Source organism: Phaenicophaeus curvirostris, chromosome 1 (assembly GCF_032191515.1).
Source record: "Phaenicophaeus curvirostris isolate KB17595 chromosome 1, BPBGC_Pcur_1.0, whole genome shotgun sequence".
NCBI classification, from domain to species: Eukaryota; Metazoa; Chordata; class Aves; order Cuculiformes; family Cuculidae; genus Phaenicophaeus; species Phaenicophaeus curvirostris.
The window spans coordinates 186,850,094-186,864,139 of record NC_091392.1 but is presented as its reverse complement, the minus strand read 5'-3'; the positions used below and the strand labels follow the sequence as shown (position 1 = coordinate 186,864,139).

General features: G+C 41.0%; 1 protein-coding gene across 3 annotated transcripts; it reads left to right on the top strand.

The window, feature by feature from the left end:
- The first annotated feature begins 4,289 nt into the window (after positions 1–4,289).
- On the top strand, positions 4,290–12,178 carry POMP (proteasome maturation protein). 3 transcript variants are annotated; one of them, XM_069882693.1, is made up of 6 exons: positions 4,290–4,385; positions 5,805–5,902; positions 6,676–6,736; positions 8,167–8,268; positions 10,107–10,200; positions 11,663–12,178. In XM_069882693.1, the coding sequence occupies exons 1-6, from the start codon at positions 4,383–4,385 to the stop codon at positions 11,728–11,730; spliced, it is 426 nt and encodes a 141-aa protein (XP_069738794.1). In that variant the 5' UTR covers positions 4,290–4,382; the 3' UTR covers positions 11,731–12,178. The 3 variants fall into 3 exon arrangements, with proteins under 3 accessions (XP_069738794.1, XP_069738801.1, XP_069738788.1); XM_069882700.1 differs by lacking the exon at positions 4,290–4,385 and adding an exon at positions 4,675–4,910; XM_069882687.1 differs by lacking the exon at positions 4,290–4,385 and adding an exon at positions 5,124–5,174.
- Positions 12,179–14,046: the final 1,868 nt, after the last annotated feature.

Below are 14,046 nucleotides of genomic sequence, written 5' to 3'. Positions count from 1 at the left end.
CATGACAAGTTTCCAGTCCACCAGGGAAGTTTCTCCCCAAGGCTTCAATGGGAAATGTACAGACCTCCCATGAAATGATGCTATGATGGGATTCAGGCAAGAAAAAAGCTAAGTAATTGAAACAGGAATTTGTTTTAAGTCAGGCTGTCTAAAAACTTGTTTAATGAGGTTTTATGTTTGTTAACACAAATTTAACTGCTAAAAGAGCATTTGAAACAGTATGAGATTTTTTTAAAAAAGTAAACACTTTCCTCATTTCTGAAAGATAAAAGAATCCATGGTCTAAACATGGTTTGAAACCTCAGTGAAGTCCTCCAGCTAAACCAAAGAGACCAGATTTCACATTCCAAAAATGCTGAGGCAAAAAACATCCAGAAAGCATTTAAAACATTCATGCATTTGAAACTTTCTTTACATAACATGATGAAAAAGTAATTCTTAGAAAAATAATAATTTACAGGTTATCATTAAAAGCAAAATACGAAATGAATGATCCTAATGTTGCATAAGTAATTCTTCCAGAAGAGCTGTTGTTATCTTCACACTAATTTTAATCCACATAGATCTTTTAAAAGTGTCCACATACAAGAACAGCCTCTTTCGCAACCACAGTCTCTGCATCCCACTTTCCACTCTGTTAGTACAGGCCTGGAAGATAACTTCAGATAGAGTATCCAGACCTGCACAACAGCGATGCTCCCAGCAGGCAGGCTTCAGCACACAGGGACCTGCTTGCTGGAGCTGCTGCACCTCGGGCAGTGCCTGTGGGCTCCTGTCTGCACTCAGGTGAGCCTGGTGCTGGGGGCAGTCTTAAAATCATATGCAACACAGACGGCAGCCATTCTTACTGCTTCTTAGCAGTTGAAGCACTCATTGCTCGCCACATGCTCTCGTTTCTGATCAAAGTTTGGTCAGCCCAACAGCTGCTCAAATAACTCCTATCAGCTTGCAGAAGGGCTGCAGAGAGGACTAAGATACTACTCCAATCATCCACTGCTGAGATGCTCACTGTAAGATCATTAGAACAAAGCCATTTGTGAAAGAAATTGAGCCTTGCTCCAATTTAAAATACTTGTTGATTTGATGAGAAAACATGTGTGTGATTTGTGTTTATGTCTGGAAGTTTTCCCAAGCGTGAAAGCCTTTAAAGGAAAACCAGATCTCTCTCTTGCAATGTATGTTCTTTTATGTTATGCAGCCTAGACTGTGGACTGCAGTGATGTCAAAAATGTACATGGAGCGATTGCATCCTGTCTGTGTCCTACAAGAATGACTTTGAAAACTAGATGTTTCATCTCTACAGTCATATCCTGATCAACAAACTCAGTCAATAAATACATTTAGTGACAAACCTAGTTTTTTCTGCAGTTAAACAGGAACTTGATTTGTTTTTTGTATTCACATCTATTCTATAATAATGAATCCAGTACTACAATATCCAAGCACCCATTATAATTGTAAGATCAGAGAAACCTTTGTGGTACCCATTTTCCTCAAAATTATTTAAAAATCCCAGTTCTGCATTCTTATTCTTTTGAAGTCTTTACTTTAAGCCTAAGACCTGAATACAAAGGCCCAGGTTGTTTTTAAGTGGTGAATTGATTTTTTCCAGGCAAGAGGAAAACGGAGTATGAAGTGTACTATTTTTTTCAGTATTTCTTTTCCAAAGCTGAGTGTGCCATTAAAACATACAAAAAATCCCCACTCCAGTATGGCTTTTTGTGCAAGATGTGGTGTTTAAATGTCACATATGACATTTGTAGCAGCAGGGAAATTTGGAGCAAAATCTTAAAGGGCTATGGATCTCAGAAAAAATATGTAAAATTGATACATCAGATGCGCATTTAAAGCTATGCATTGAAATCTGTGGAAAACTTTCTCATGATTGTCACAAAGTCTTCCAAAGTTCTTTCAGTACAAGCTAACATTAATTTCATTACCATACCACTATTGTGGCTATTAACACCCATGTACTAACACAACAGCTTTTATCCATTCCTCTCAAAATTGATTTTCAAAGATTAACCTGCTGCAAGCCTGTCCCTGTGGGTCACTGACAGATGATCAGGGCCCTGAGAACTGCTCTGGCAGAGCAGCACACCCTGACACCCATCGTTTGCACAGCACTGCCCAGAGAGGCTCCATGGTTGGCCCAGGGAGGTATCGCTGACACGACCTGGATGAGGGGATCGAATGTGCCCTTAGCAAGTTTGCAGATGACATTAAACTGGGAGGAAGTGTTGATCTGCTGGAGCGTAGGGAGGATCTACAAATACATCTTAACAGGCTGGATCGATGGGCTGAGGCCAATGGGATGAGGTTTAACAAGAACAAGTGCAGAGACCTGAATTTAAAACACAACAACCCCATGCAGAGCAACAGACTAGGAGAAGAGTGGCTGGAAATTTACCCGGAGGAGAAGGACCTGGGGGTGTTGGTCGACAGCTGACTGACCATGAGCCAGCAGTGTGCCCAGGTGGCCAAGAAGGCCAGTGGCATCTTGGCTTGGGTCAGAGATGCTGTGGCCAGCAGGATGAAGGAAGTGGTTCTCACCCTGTACTCAGCAGTGGTGAGGCTCCAACTCGAATCCTCTGTTCAGTTTTGAGCCCCTCACTATGAAAAAAGACATTGAGGTCCTGAAGTCCGTCCAGAGAAGAGCAACGAAACTGGTGAAGGGGCTGGAGAACAAGTCTTACGAGGAGCGACTGAGGGAACTGGGGTTGTTTAGCCTGGAGAAGAGGAGGCTGAGAGGAAACCTTGTTGCTTTCTACAATTACCTAAAAGGAGGTTGTGGAGCAGTGGGCTTTGGTCTCTTCCCTCAAGTGATAGGTGATAGAACGAGAGGGAATGGCCTCAGGCTGCATCAGGGGAAGTTTAGATTGGACATTGGGAAAAAAATTCTTCACAGAAAGGGTTATCAAGCACTGGACTAGGCTGCCCAGGGAGGTGATTGAGTCACCATCCCTGGAGGTGTTTAAAAGGCAGGTAGATGAGGTGCTTGGGGACATGATTTAGTAGCAGACAGGTATGGATGGAGTTGATGATCTGTAAGGTCTTTTCCAATCTAATGATTCTATGATTCATTTTGGTACCTCTGGCTGTCAGCACGGAAAAAAAAAAGGAGTGGTATAAGGAGAATTTGATGACTTGGTTTCATTTGCCTAGCCTAAAAGCCACTATGAAAGGGGTTTGGTTCTGTTAAAATAATCCTCAGGTTTTTTTCTTCCAGAATTCCAAAGATGCTTCTTTTCTGTTGAAGGATACTATTCCAATTACTGAATGTTCAGCTTCAGGACCATTTGAAGGCTGTGATCTTCTGCGTTGTGGGAATGCTTCATTTTTTGTTGTTGAGTTGTGCCATAGTTGATGTCCAAGTTGATGTATAGGAAGAAAGCATGTATTAGATGTTGACTTTTTCAACAACGCTCTTGGCAGATGTATCTTGAAAGCTGTAGCATAAGGGGATCTGATTCTTTTAAAATAATCCTCACTTTTTTTTTGTTCAAGAATTCCATGCGCTGTTGGGGTCACTCAAGCTCTCTGCTTTTGCTGCCTGTGGGGGAGGATGGGTTTGGCCAAGAAAAGCACCTCTCACTCAACAGCGGCAGTGGGAAGGCTTTGGCCAGCTCCAGCTCCCGCTTGGGGCCAGGGTGGCACCAGAACAGCAGGGTTTTGCCAGTGCATGGGAACAGTGCAGTCAGTCCACGAGCCAGCGCACTGCAAGGGGGCATCCCATGGCCAGGGAGGGCACTGGGGTGAAGAGGGAGCCTTGGGTCCCCACACCGCCACAGGGGAATGCAGCCACCATTAGGAAAAAGATTTTCACAGAAAGGGTCATCGGGCATTGGAACAGGCTGCCCAGGGAGGTGGTTGAGTCACCTTCCCTGGAGGTGTTTAAGGGACGGGTGGACGAGGTGCTGAGGGGCATGGTTTAGTGTTTGATAGGAATGGTTGGACTCGATGATCCGACGGGCTCTTCCCAACCTGGTGATTCTATGACTCTGTGACACCCACCCAGGGCGGCAGCCGCGCCCCCAACCGAGGCCCCGCCCCGCCGAGGCCCCGCCCCATACAAGCCCCGCCCCATACAGGTACCGCCCCATATAGGCCCCGCTCCATATAGGCCCCGCCCACACACCACACTCAGATCACGCCTCTCTCGGTGAGACCCCGCCCCTTCTCGAAGCCGCGCCCCCTCCCCAACCCTCCACCCGCAACTACCGCCCGAGACCCCCTTAGGCCCCGCCCCCTCCTCTAGACCTCGCCCCCTTGAGGCCCCGCCCCAAGCCTTTCCGGCCCCTCCCCGCGTCTGACGGCGCGCGCAGAGGGCAGAGCGGAAGTGGGGAGGCGGAGGCGGAAGTGGCCGCTCGCGTGGGGACGAGATGGTGAGCGTGGGCCGGCGGCACCGGGCCCGGGGGGGCGGAGGCCGCCGCTCTGGGGTGGGGACAGGGGTCCCCGCCCACGCCGCCCTCGTCTCTCCGGGTCCCCGAGGCGCGGTGGGTGGGTGGGACGGGCGTTGGCAGGGGGCGCTGGGGCCGTGCTGAGTCATGGGGGGCCGGCACGATCGTGCTGCGGGGTCGGGCCCTCACCGGGGAGCGGCGTCCCTCGCCCCGGGCCGGTCTGCGGGCCGTCGCGGGCGCTGGGGTCCGGGAAAGCGCAGAGGCTGCGGTTAAAGCCCTGCTGGGAGCTGGGGGGAGGCCAGGGTTCGCGGTGATCCCAGGCCCGCAGGAGTCAGCGTGCAGCCCTGCCTGGCGGCGGGCAGGCCTCCCCGCGTCGCGGTGGGCAGCAGTGGTGTGGGCGCCTCAGGCAATGCCGTGTCCTGGGGGCCTTACTTCGCGGAGTATTTCATGGTTTTCTTTCTCCTCATGTTTGACTTTCGCGGTGATTTTCCCTTGTGCCCTGTCTCCCAGGTAACTTGTGTCATTTGAACAATCTTGGGGAAGTCTTTCACTTGAACAGTCTTGGAAAGGTCTGGCCCGTGTCGAATATGTTAGTTAGTAGATGCCTCTTACGCATGTAATGACAGGTGTTTTAGAGTTTTCTAATACCTGTTATGTTATTGATAGTCAACACATTAGTATGAAAGTCTATAAGCATGGCTCTTCTGTTGGATGCAACCGTGCTGATGGAAGAAATTCATGCACAGAACAGCTCATCACTGTCACCTTCTAGAGGTGATTGCTCTCACCTTCTAGAATTTATTATACATTGGTCTATTGCTGAAGCAATTTTTATGAACACTCCTGAAATCAGTTCAGTAAAATCGGGCAGGTTGGCATGAAATTAGCAGTCTGAGTTAAGATGCCTTTACTTAATGAGTCTGTGGAGGTGTATTTTCTGCTCTTCTTCTGCAAGTTACTGTTTTTCCTTTGCTCCTTCAGTTAACCAGCATACTAGACTGCTTGAATAAACTTTGTTCTCTTTATGGCAGCATTAAACCACAGATAAAATGGATTTGATCTTACTTGATTTTGTCTGTATTGAAGTAGATTACGGAATCCTGGGACATATTCTTTTCTGTCCTGTCAGCTAAGCATGGCCTGCCACCTTCTTTCTCATCGCTGCAGGCCAGGGTGGGAACAAACAAGGGACTAGGTGCGAGTTTAACTGATTCAGCTGAGTCCAAAAAATATGCTATAATTTGGTGTGTTGGTTTTTTTTAAAAGAAGGAGACTCTAAACCCTAAGGCTTGTATATGAGTAGTATAAGGAATCTTTGAGAACTTTATTTCATTTGTCTGGCCTAATGGCCACTATGAAAGCGATCTGGTTCACTTAAAATAATCCTCAGTTTTTTTCTTCCAGAATTCCAGAGGTGCTTCTTCTCTGTTGAAGGATACTGTCCCACTTACTGAATTTTCAGCCTCAGGACCATTTGAAGGTCATGATCTTCTGCGTCGAGGGTATGCTTTACTTTTTGTTGTTGAGTTGTGCTGGAGCTGATGTTCAGCTTCAGGTATAGGAAGAAAGCGTGCATTAGATGTTGGCTTTTTAAAGACTGTTCTTGGCAGATGTATCTCAAAAGCTGTAGCCTAAAGTGCATGTGTTTTGTCAGATTGTCTTTCAGTCTTTTCTGTGAAACTTTTCACTTCAAGAAGTAGGTAATATTAATATACTTTTACTGTTTGGTATGCCTATTAAGGAAAGTGATGGCAAAGCATTAATAACGATGAAAGATAAGGTAGCTGTAAAATACATGCATATGGATATGCTACAGCACTATCGGATGTGGTTAATTTAAGCATTGGTACAAAAAGTAAAGTTAATATAGTAAAAGTAGTGTCTTTAGTTTGTGGCATTTTTCATGTGTGGAAAACTATATGCATGTCTTGAATAACGAGTCTAAAATAAGTTAATGGGGTTTAAAATGTGGGTAATACAACTATGAGAGAGGGAAATGTACATACGATACTCAGTAGTTTGGATATAATTAATGTGTGATGTTTTCATTTGTTAGTAGATTTCTCTTTCTGAAGATGATCAAGGAAGAAAAGCTATTATTCTGTTTTGTCAAACATAAAGAAAAAAGGCTGTGTGGATGAAATTTTTTTTCTTCTGGTAGTGCTGTAGTTAGGGGTCTTATTTGATGTTTTGCTGTTTAGTGGTTTTTTGGGTTTTTTTTTTGTAGTCTGGTATGTGTGTTAATTGTGATCATTTATTTTCCTTGTATTTCTAGCTTTACAAGTGTCAAAAATGAACTGATGCCCAGCCACCCACTGGAGCTGTCAGAAAAAAATGTAAGTCATCAAGTGTAGTAATTTTCACTCTTAAGTAGCTATTAAGTTTAAATTAGCAATGTGGTTACTGGGACCACTTTGTGTGGTAACTTGTAATGAGCAGAGTCGTGCCTTTAGTAGAATAAATATGTTCAACAACATTAACATTTTACTTATACGAATTGCATTGTTGGTAAATTTGTTTAATGTTAACTTCCCACTTGTGACTCTTTCCACTTAAGATATGTAAGTGGGTTTTCAAGTAGGCATTTACTTAGTAATGTTTACTCATCTAGAAGTTATTAAGCTACTTTTGTGTAGGCAGCCCCTATGTTTAGGCAGGGGACACACTTATTGCCTCTGGAAAGCTGGTCCCCCCTTTTGTCTATAAGTTTATTGTATATCTTCATTTTCACACTTTTGGTCTGTGAACCCATAAACTCTTTTCATTAAATTTTTTCACCTTATTTCTAAACTTTACACATATGGTTAGTTGGAAGTGTTTGAAATATATCTGGCTTAGTTGTCACTCATGGACCATTTAAGAGTGGTCTGTGGACCACAGGTTGAAGGTAATGGGAAAAACTAGACTGACAGCCTTGGCTAAATAGCTGGCTAAACCGAATCTCATCTCTGGTGCCTCTTTTGTCAGCACAGAACATTTGACGTAATAAAATGTCTTGAACCAACAGCAGTATTTGGATGCAATGTTCCAATCTTCATATAAATGTGATGATTTTATCATACTGATAGGCTTTGGTCTTGCTAATTAAGTACAGGTTTTAAAATAAGATTTGTATTTTTTGTTTAGTCATTACTATAAAAGCCAAAACTTAGACTGGATTAGTCAAGTTTAACATTAAGCATAAGTTACTCTAGTGTACTTGAGTATTTGTGTGCCAGCACTTTTTCAGTAAGAGTCTGCTACTAAATATATACATATGCTTTCTTCACCTCACTAATAAATTTCAGAGCAGTTGTTAAAATTATGAGCTTTTTAGAGTTGTGTGGAGTATATGTGGTGTTCTGTCTTCCTGTCATTAAAAAAGAAGTATTTCAAGTGTTTTCAAGTAGAATCTTTAATGGCTGACAGTAACATCAATTGTGGCTTTCAAGTTTGTGTTCTTACTTTAAACCAGTTATACCGCAATATTGTCAGTATAAAATGTAAGTTAAGTAGTGTAAAACTACACCACTTGGTGGTGTTAAATGTCCTGATTGTCAAAAATAACACAATAAAATCACTAGTATTGATTCGTAATAAAATCCAGCAAAAGCAATTTCAGTTTCACTATCTTTTGTGTACATTTGACATAGATATGACGGAATCACTGAATTTTTACATATAAACTTAATCATGTACAGTTAAGTAGAATGTCACAAATCTGTTCTATGGATATACTTAAGAACAGCTTTTTTTCTAAAATAAAAATCCATGTTGTTTGTGATAGTTCCAGTTAAATCAAGATAAAACAAACTTTGACACACTGAGAAACATTCAAGGAATCCATGCACCTTTAAAGCTGCAGATGGAATTCAGAGCTGTGAAACAGGTAGGTATTTTTATCCAGTTGGTAAAACTTGAAAAAAATCTTTATCTTGGAACATGCTTTTATTGCTTTCCCTGGTCTGCTTTTAATAAAACCAATGAACCAAACATTGCAATTAATCATTTACAGAATAGTCAATATGCGAAAGCATTTCAGCTGTTGTTCTTTTGTTGGTTACTTGGTGAAGTGGTAACTGCTCTACATTTTCTGTAGACTAGCTTCCTGTAAGCCTTCAGAAAAAAGCAGGAGAAATTAATACTCTCCTTTGGGAAGGAATCTCTGCATCTGTAGGGCAAAGCCTTCGAGGTCTGAAGCAGGTGGCAGTAAGGGAGTGGATATAGCAATAACATGAAACCTGAAGCAGAGAAGTTACTATGCACTTATTATTGTTCAGTAGCCTTTCTTGTAAGATCAGAAGTCTACAGGGAGTTTAAGTTCAAAGGTTTTAACTCGTAATTAGGGAGCCGAGTCTGTCTCCTTTTCCTTCTTATCTCCTAGGATGGAGAGTAACTGGAGGGAGGCTGACTTTGACCATTAGGAAACATAGAAGCTCATTGGTCATAGCAAACTTTTTTCTGTTCATTGAAAGTTGTTAAGCTATTAAAAGTTGCTTTTCCAAATGAGTTGGAGTGATACTATACTCACTTCCAGTGGATCAGGTGCTACCTGAATCCACAGTGAACTGCATTAAACTTGACAGAGATTACTGGTCCTGAAGATGTGAAGTCAGATAGGATGTATGAAAACATCTCTTGATCTCAGCTGTGCTGTCTCAGGAGGAAAAATCTTTTTCTTAACTAATGTTAGCACATGGCAGAAAATGAGGCAGGTGAGGATATCCTGCTATTGTGTCTCTGCAGGTATTCTTGCGGGGTAGGGGAGGGAATAGTGATGAGAAGGTTTTTCACTCCCAGTTTCATGTTAGATATGCAAGTTCTCTTTTGGTTTAATTTAACTTTTCTAAAATATTTATCAGAATAGAGTATTTGAACTCCTGACAATTGTACCAGTGGTGATTATGGAAATCTGGGGCATATTTTATGTGTAAAAAGGTAGCTATGTGTAGAGAGACAGCTACCTGATAATTGTATGGTCATAAAATATGTTTGTGGTATAACTGAAGTATCACTACTGGTAGTGAATGCAATTGTAACTGTGAATATGCTGTTCTCAGAATATGTATAGTCTGAATGCTCTGTGTATCACTTGATTTTGTTTTGTTATACTGTGAGTGAAGCATACAGAAGAGTGTTGAAAGTAATTGGGAGTGGACATGAAGCTTCAGAATTGGTGGGGATCAAAGAAATAATTGTGATTTTGATTAATTGCAGTTAACTTCAGGATTATGTTTAGATGAGAAAATCAGTATGACTTTCGTTTATATTCCTGACTTGTGTGGGAGATGTAGAAAACTTAGAATGTGGTTCTCAAGAACTGCTGTATGTCAGTCTCCCAGTAAAGACCTGAGGGTGTGAATGTGTTTGTAGCAGTGAGCATCTCCAGCTTTATGTGATAACAGAGGAGAAAAAAAAACCCTTCCTTTTTTTTACTACAGTATTTGCTGTAGTAGCTACAAATCCAGTGAAAGCTACAAATCCAGTGAAAGCTACAAACCCAGTGAAAGGCTGCTCTTTTCAAAACAGAGATAAACAATAGAAGATGGTGGTGTTACCTAGATTTTGCTGTCTACATGTGCCAATAGTTAACTTATTTCATTGTTGTTCTTGAAAGAGGTGTCTTTGCCTGTCACTTTTCTCAGTCACTTCAGACTGCAAATTCCAAATATAAGCTCCCTCAATTTCAGACTTGCAGAAACTTGAACTCTTGTTGTCTTTTTATAGGTCCAGCGTCTCCCATTTCTTCACAGCTCAAACATAGCATTGGACACTCTGAGAGGAAATGCTGAATGCATCGGTTTTGAGGATATCCTTAATGGTAAATAACTGTTTTGACTGTTATAAAAACATTTAAATTTAAAATTTGGGAACTGAAGTTCTTTGCCCCTATGGAATAAGCTAATTAAATGCACATGATACAAAGAAAAAAAAAATTCCTAAAGGCAAAGAAGCACTGGGAGAAGGAAAAATAACTGTGGTTCAGTTGCTAGTTGTGCGGAAATAGCTCTGAAACAGTGGGTGAGCCAGTATTTGCTTGTAGGCTGGGTTTCTAAGGGAGTAGATTACACACTTGTGTTGCATGCCTGTGTCGTCAGAAACCTTTGAACTACTTGTCCAGATTTTGATAGGTAGAGGTTATAAAGATACAAAGTTTTAATTAATTCTATAATTAGAAAGAAGGAAAGGCTTGAGAAGAGATACTGAAGTAAGGAACCAGTGATGCAGCAAGGGGAAGACTCCTTCAGATTAACTCTATCACTTGCAGTTGTGTTGTGAGCTACTGACTGACTGCTAGTATGCATGGAATAGAATAAACTTGGAAAAATAGTTTAGATTTCTTTCTAGCTGGTAGTTAAGAATGTGGAAGGAGGCAGAGGGTGTTTTCAGGTGGGATTGGAGAATGGAAAGAGCCAAGGAGACAGGAAACTGGAACTGATGAAAGGGTAAGTGGGAGTCTAGAGTCATGAGGTAAATCTGGGATTATTTTCTGGGTTGGATTTACAGAAAGCATGGGAAGGAATTTTATTGTAATTCAGGAGCTAGAGCCAGGTTAAACATAATTAATACAAATTTGGTTATGTACTGTTGCTCACAACAAGGTGTTACATTTTTATAGAGTGTTAAGGAGTGACTGGGTTAGTAAGTGGTTTTGGTAAGGTTCTGTGTACTGTCTGCGGCTGGATTAAGTAATTTTGGTGTCTCTGGAGGAAACAAAGTCATATGCTTTATTTAGGGAACGAAAACATGCTGATACACTCCCTAAAGAAGGGTGTATTTCTTCCAAACTGCAGTTGGAACCTTTTTTCTAGCCTTGGATTTATTTTTTTAGTTTTTATTTCTTGTATGCACATCCCTTGATAACCTTTGAGTACAGTGCTTGATATCAATCATACTTTACAGAATGGAGGACATCTTAGATATGCTTAAAGGCATAGAATTTCCGTGAAACCTGATAGTTGGGTGGAGAAGAGAAACCATGGGTATGCCTCAAGTAACAAACGGGCAAGAATGTTAGCTCCTGTTGTGCAGAGAAGTTGCACTGGAAAGAGATGTGGGTTATCTATGAGGAAAGGCCTCTGTCAGACTTAAGTTTTCTTGAAGACAAGACTCAGGCTGTAGAAAAGTGTGCTTATGTAGACCTGGTTGGTTTTACTGAAGTGTGAGTATAGGAGTGTGTCCTTGTGGAAAAAAAAAAAACCTTTAGTTATCTTTATAGTTATTATTTGTCTTTGTAACTTGTTAAAAGCCTCATGCTGTCAACCATTTTTTTTTTCCCCCAGATCCATCACAGAGTGAAGTTATGGGAGAACCACACATGATGATGGAATACAAACTTGGCTTATTGTAACAAAATGTACTCCCTAAAAATGTTCAGTGCATGTCTTTATACTGCAGATCTGAATACATGATACTAAATGACACTGTGTTAAGCAGTCCCACAGTTATCATTTGCCTTCCTTGATGAAAAGGCACATTAAATGTTAAAAGTCTATAAATTGTTCTGTGCTTGTTGTCAATTATATAAATGTCCTGTAACTAGAAAGTTCCAGTAATGTTTCCTCATACACTGCTCAGGACAGTAGCTTAACTATGGAAATGCTGTATATGTATACAAGAAATCCAAAAATATCCATGCATTTTAAAACTGGTTACTTTAGGTAAATGCATTTAATATATGTTCTTGCAGAAGAACTTTTTAAGGGCAAGAAGAAGGTATTTTCCATCGAGGAACTCTCTGTTCATGAAAACTTCCATAAACTTTTTAAACTATTGAATAAAAGTTTGTTATAAATGCTCTTGCGTTCCAAAATATATTTAATCATAAATCAAGAGTATCTTATCTACAACACAAACAGTGTTGTTCTTTTTTCTTACAGTATCTTTAAAGATCTTGAACTTTTGCACTGCCAGCGGAATCCTGCAATATTCATTTTCTCTCCCCTGTTGTCTGTTATTCATGAGTGAGTCATTAAGCTTTTGTGTGGAATTGGAAGTATCCCTGTCAGAAGGGAGCAAAAGGTATGGATTTTTTTTCATCTGTCTCCCTGAGAGGATATTCTGGTTTCTGAAAGTAGAAGCCAGTTCCATTTGGAGATCAAAGAAGTGTTTTAAAATCCATTTGGGAACATAGTCCAAAAGAGCACTAGAGACCTAGTTGATCTAAGTATTTCAGCATTCAGGGATTAAGAGAGAATGCTGCTTCGTTATGACAGTACCTAATAAAGCTACTGCAGTAGGAACATGAAGATACAGTGGTACTAGATGGCAAATACAGACTTTTTTTGTGGGTTTTCCAAAACCAGATCTTAAGGGAGAATGAGACACCTATACTTAAATATACCTTTTAAAGGAGTGGGCCACTGAAAGGTTTTATGTGCTTAAGTGGGGTGTGTTGTGAAATTGAAATGTTGTGAAGTGTGGGTGGTTGTAACTAGTGTTTTCTCATTTCATACATGTTTGCATGCCATACATAAAACCTGCAAGGCAGCTAATGTGGTGTGGCATGTTATTTTAAAAAAAAAAACCCATCTGTGGTGCAAAAGATGCCATCTCTTGTCACATGTGGGAAGCTTGAAACTATTTCTAACACAGAAACTGTGTTTATTCAGCAGGTTTAAATAACTTGGTTAAACTCCTAAGTGCACTTATTAATCTGTTGTAGATAATTTTAGCAGAGATGTTGCTACAAACCTCCTTTCACAATCCCAAACATATTTTCTGCTTTTCATTAAGTTTAAAGCTGTCACAGATTCCCTATCCATGTGGGTGAAAGCCTCTTGCTTCTGTCTTGTAAGTTTTATGGTGTTTTTATGTGCATCTCTTGCAAAATGTTGCAGTAAATTAGAAACAATGAGATGACACAGTATGAGACACTTCAGTGGTGGTTTTATTTTAGTTTTATGTTAAAACTTGTTTAAGAAGTGAAGCTTCTAAAACTTTCACTTGAGTTGCAGAAATTAGAGGCTTCTACTATAGAATCATAGAATAACCAGGTTGGAAGAGACCCACCGGATCATTGAGTCCAACCATTCCTATCAAACACTAAAGTATGTCCCTTAGCAAATGAAATACAAATTATGAAATAAAAGTCAAGGCCTCACTGCTATTTTGTTGCCTTAGTGAAGTTAAACAGAACTAATAAATTGAATGTGCAAGTATAAACCTGCTCATATTTTTCCTGTGGCTGCCCTGATCTTTCTGTGAGCTGATACACTTTATTAAATATCAGTATTGGCTACTATCTTATAATTGCCAAGTTTCTTGACAGTTTTGTATAAAGTAAAAACAAACTGTTGTTACAATGCAAGGGTGGGGTTCAGTAGGCTTTGTGTTGCTGTAGCCTCAGGCCAGAAAGGCTGAGGGATTACCTTGCCAAGCCTGGGGCAATTTAAGATCTGGGCATTGACTTCTGGGGGATTTTCAGGTCTGTCTTCCCACCAGTACTGTTCCAGGAACAGAGGTGCAGAAAACAGGGAGCCATCCATAGTTGTACATAGTTGCTGGTATCTTGTAGCTGGCTGTTTCACCTCTTTGGCCTTTCCTGGCATGGGCTGAAGGATGGATGCTATTGTGCCTGAGCAAAACTACATTAAGACAAGTCACCTAGTAGAGTTTCTCATCAGTGCAGCAGAGTGGACGCAGATTAGGAAGCCAGACTGATTTC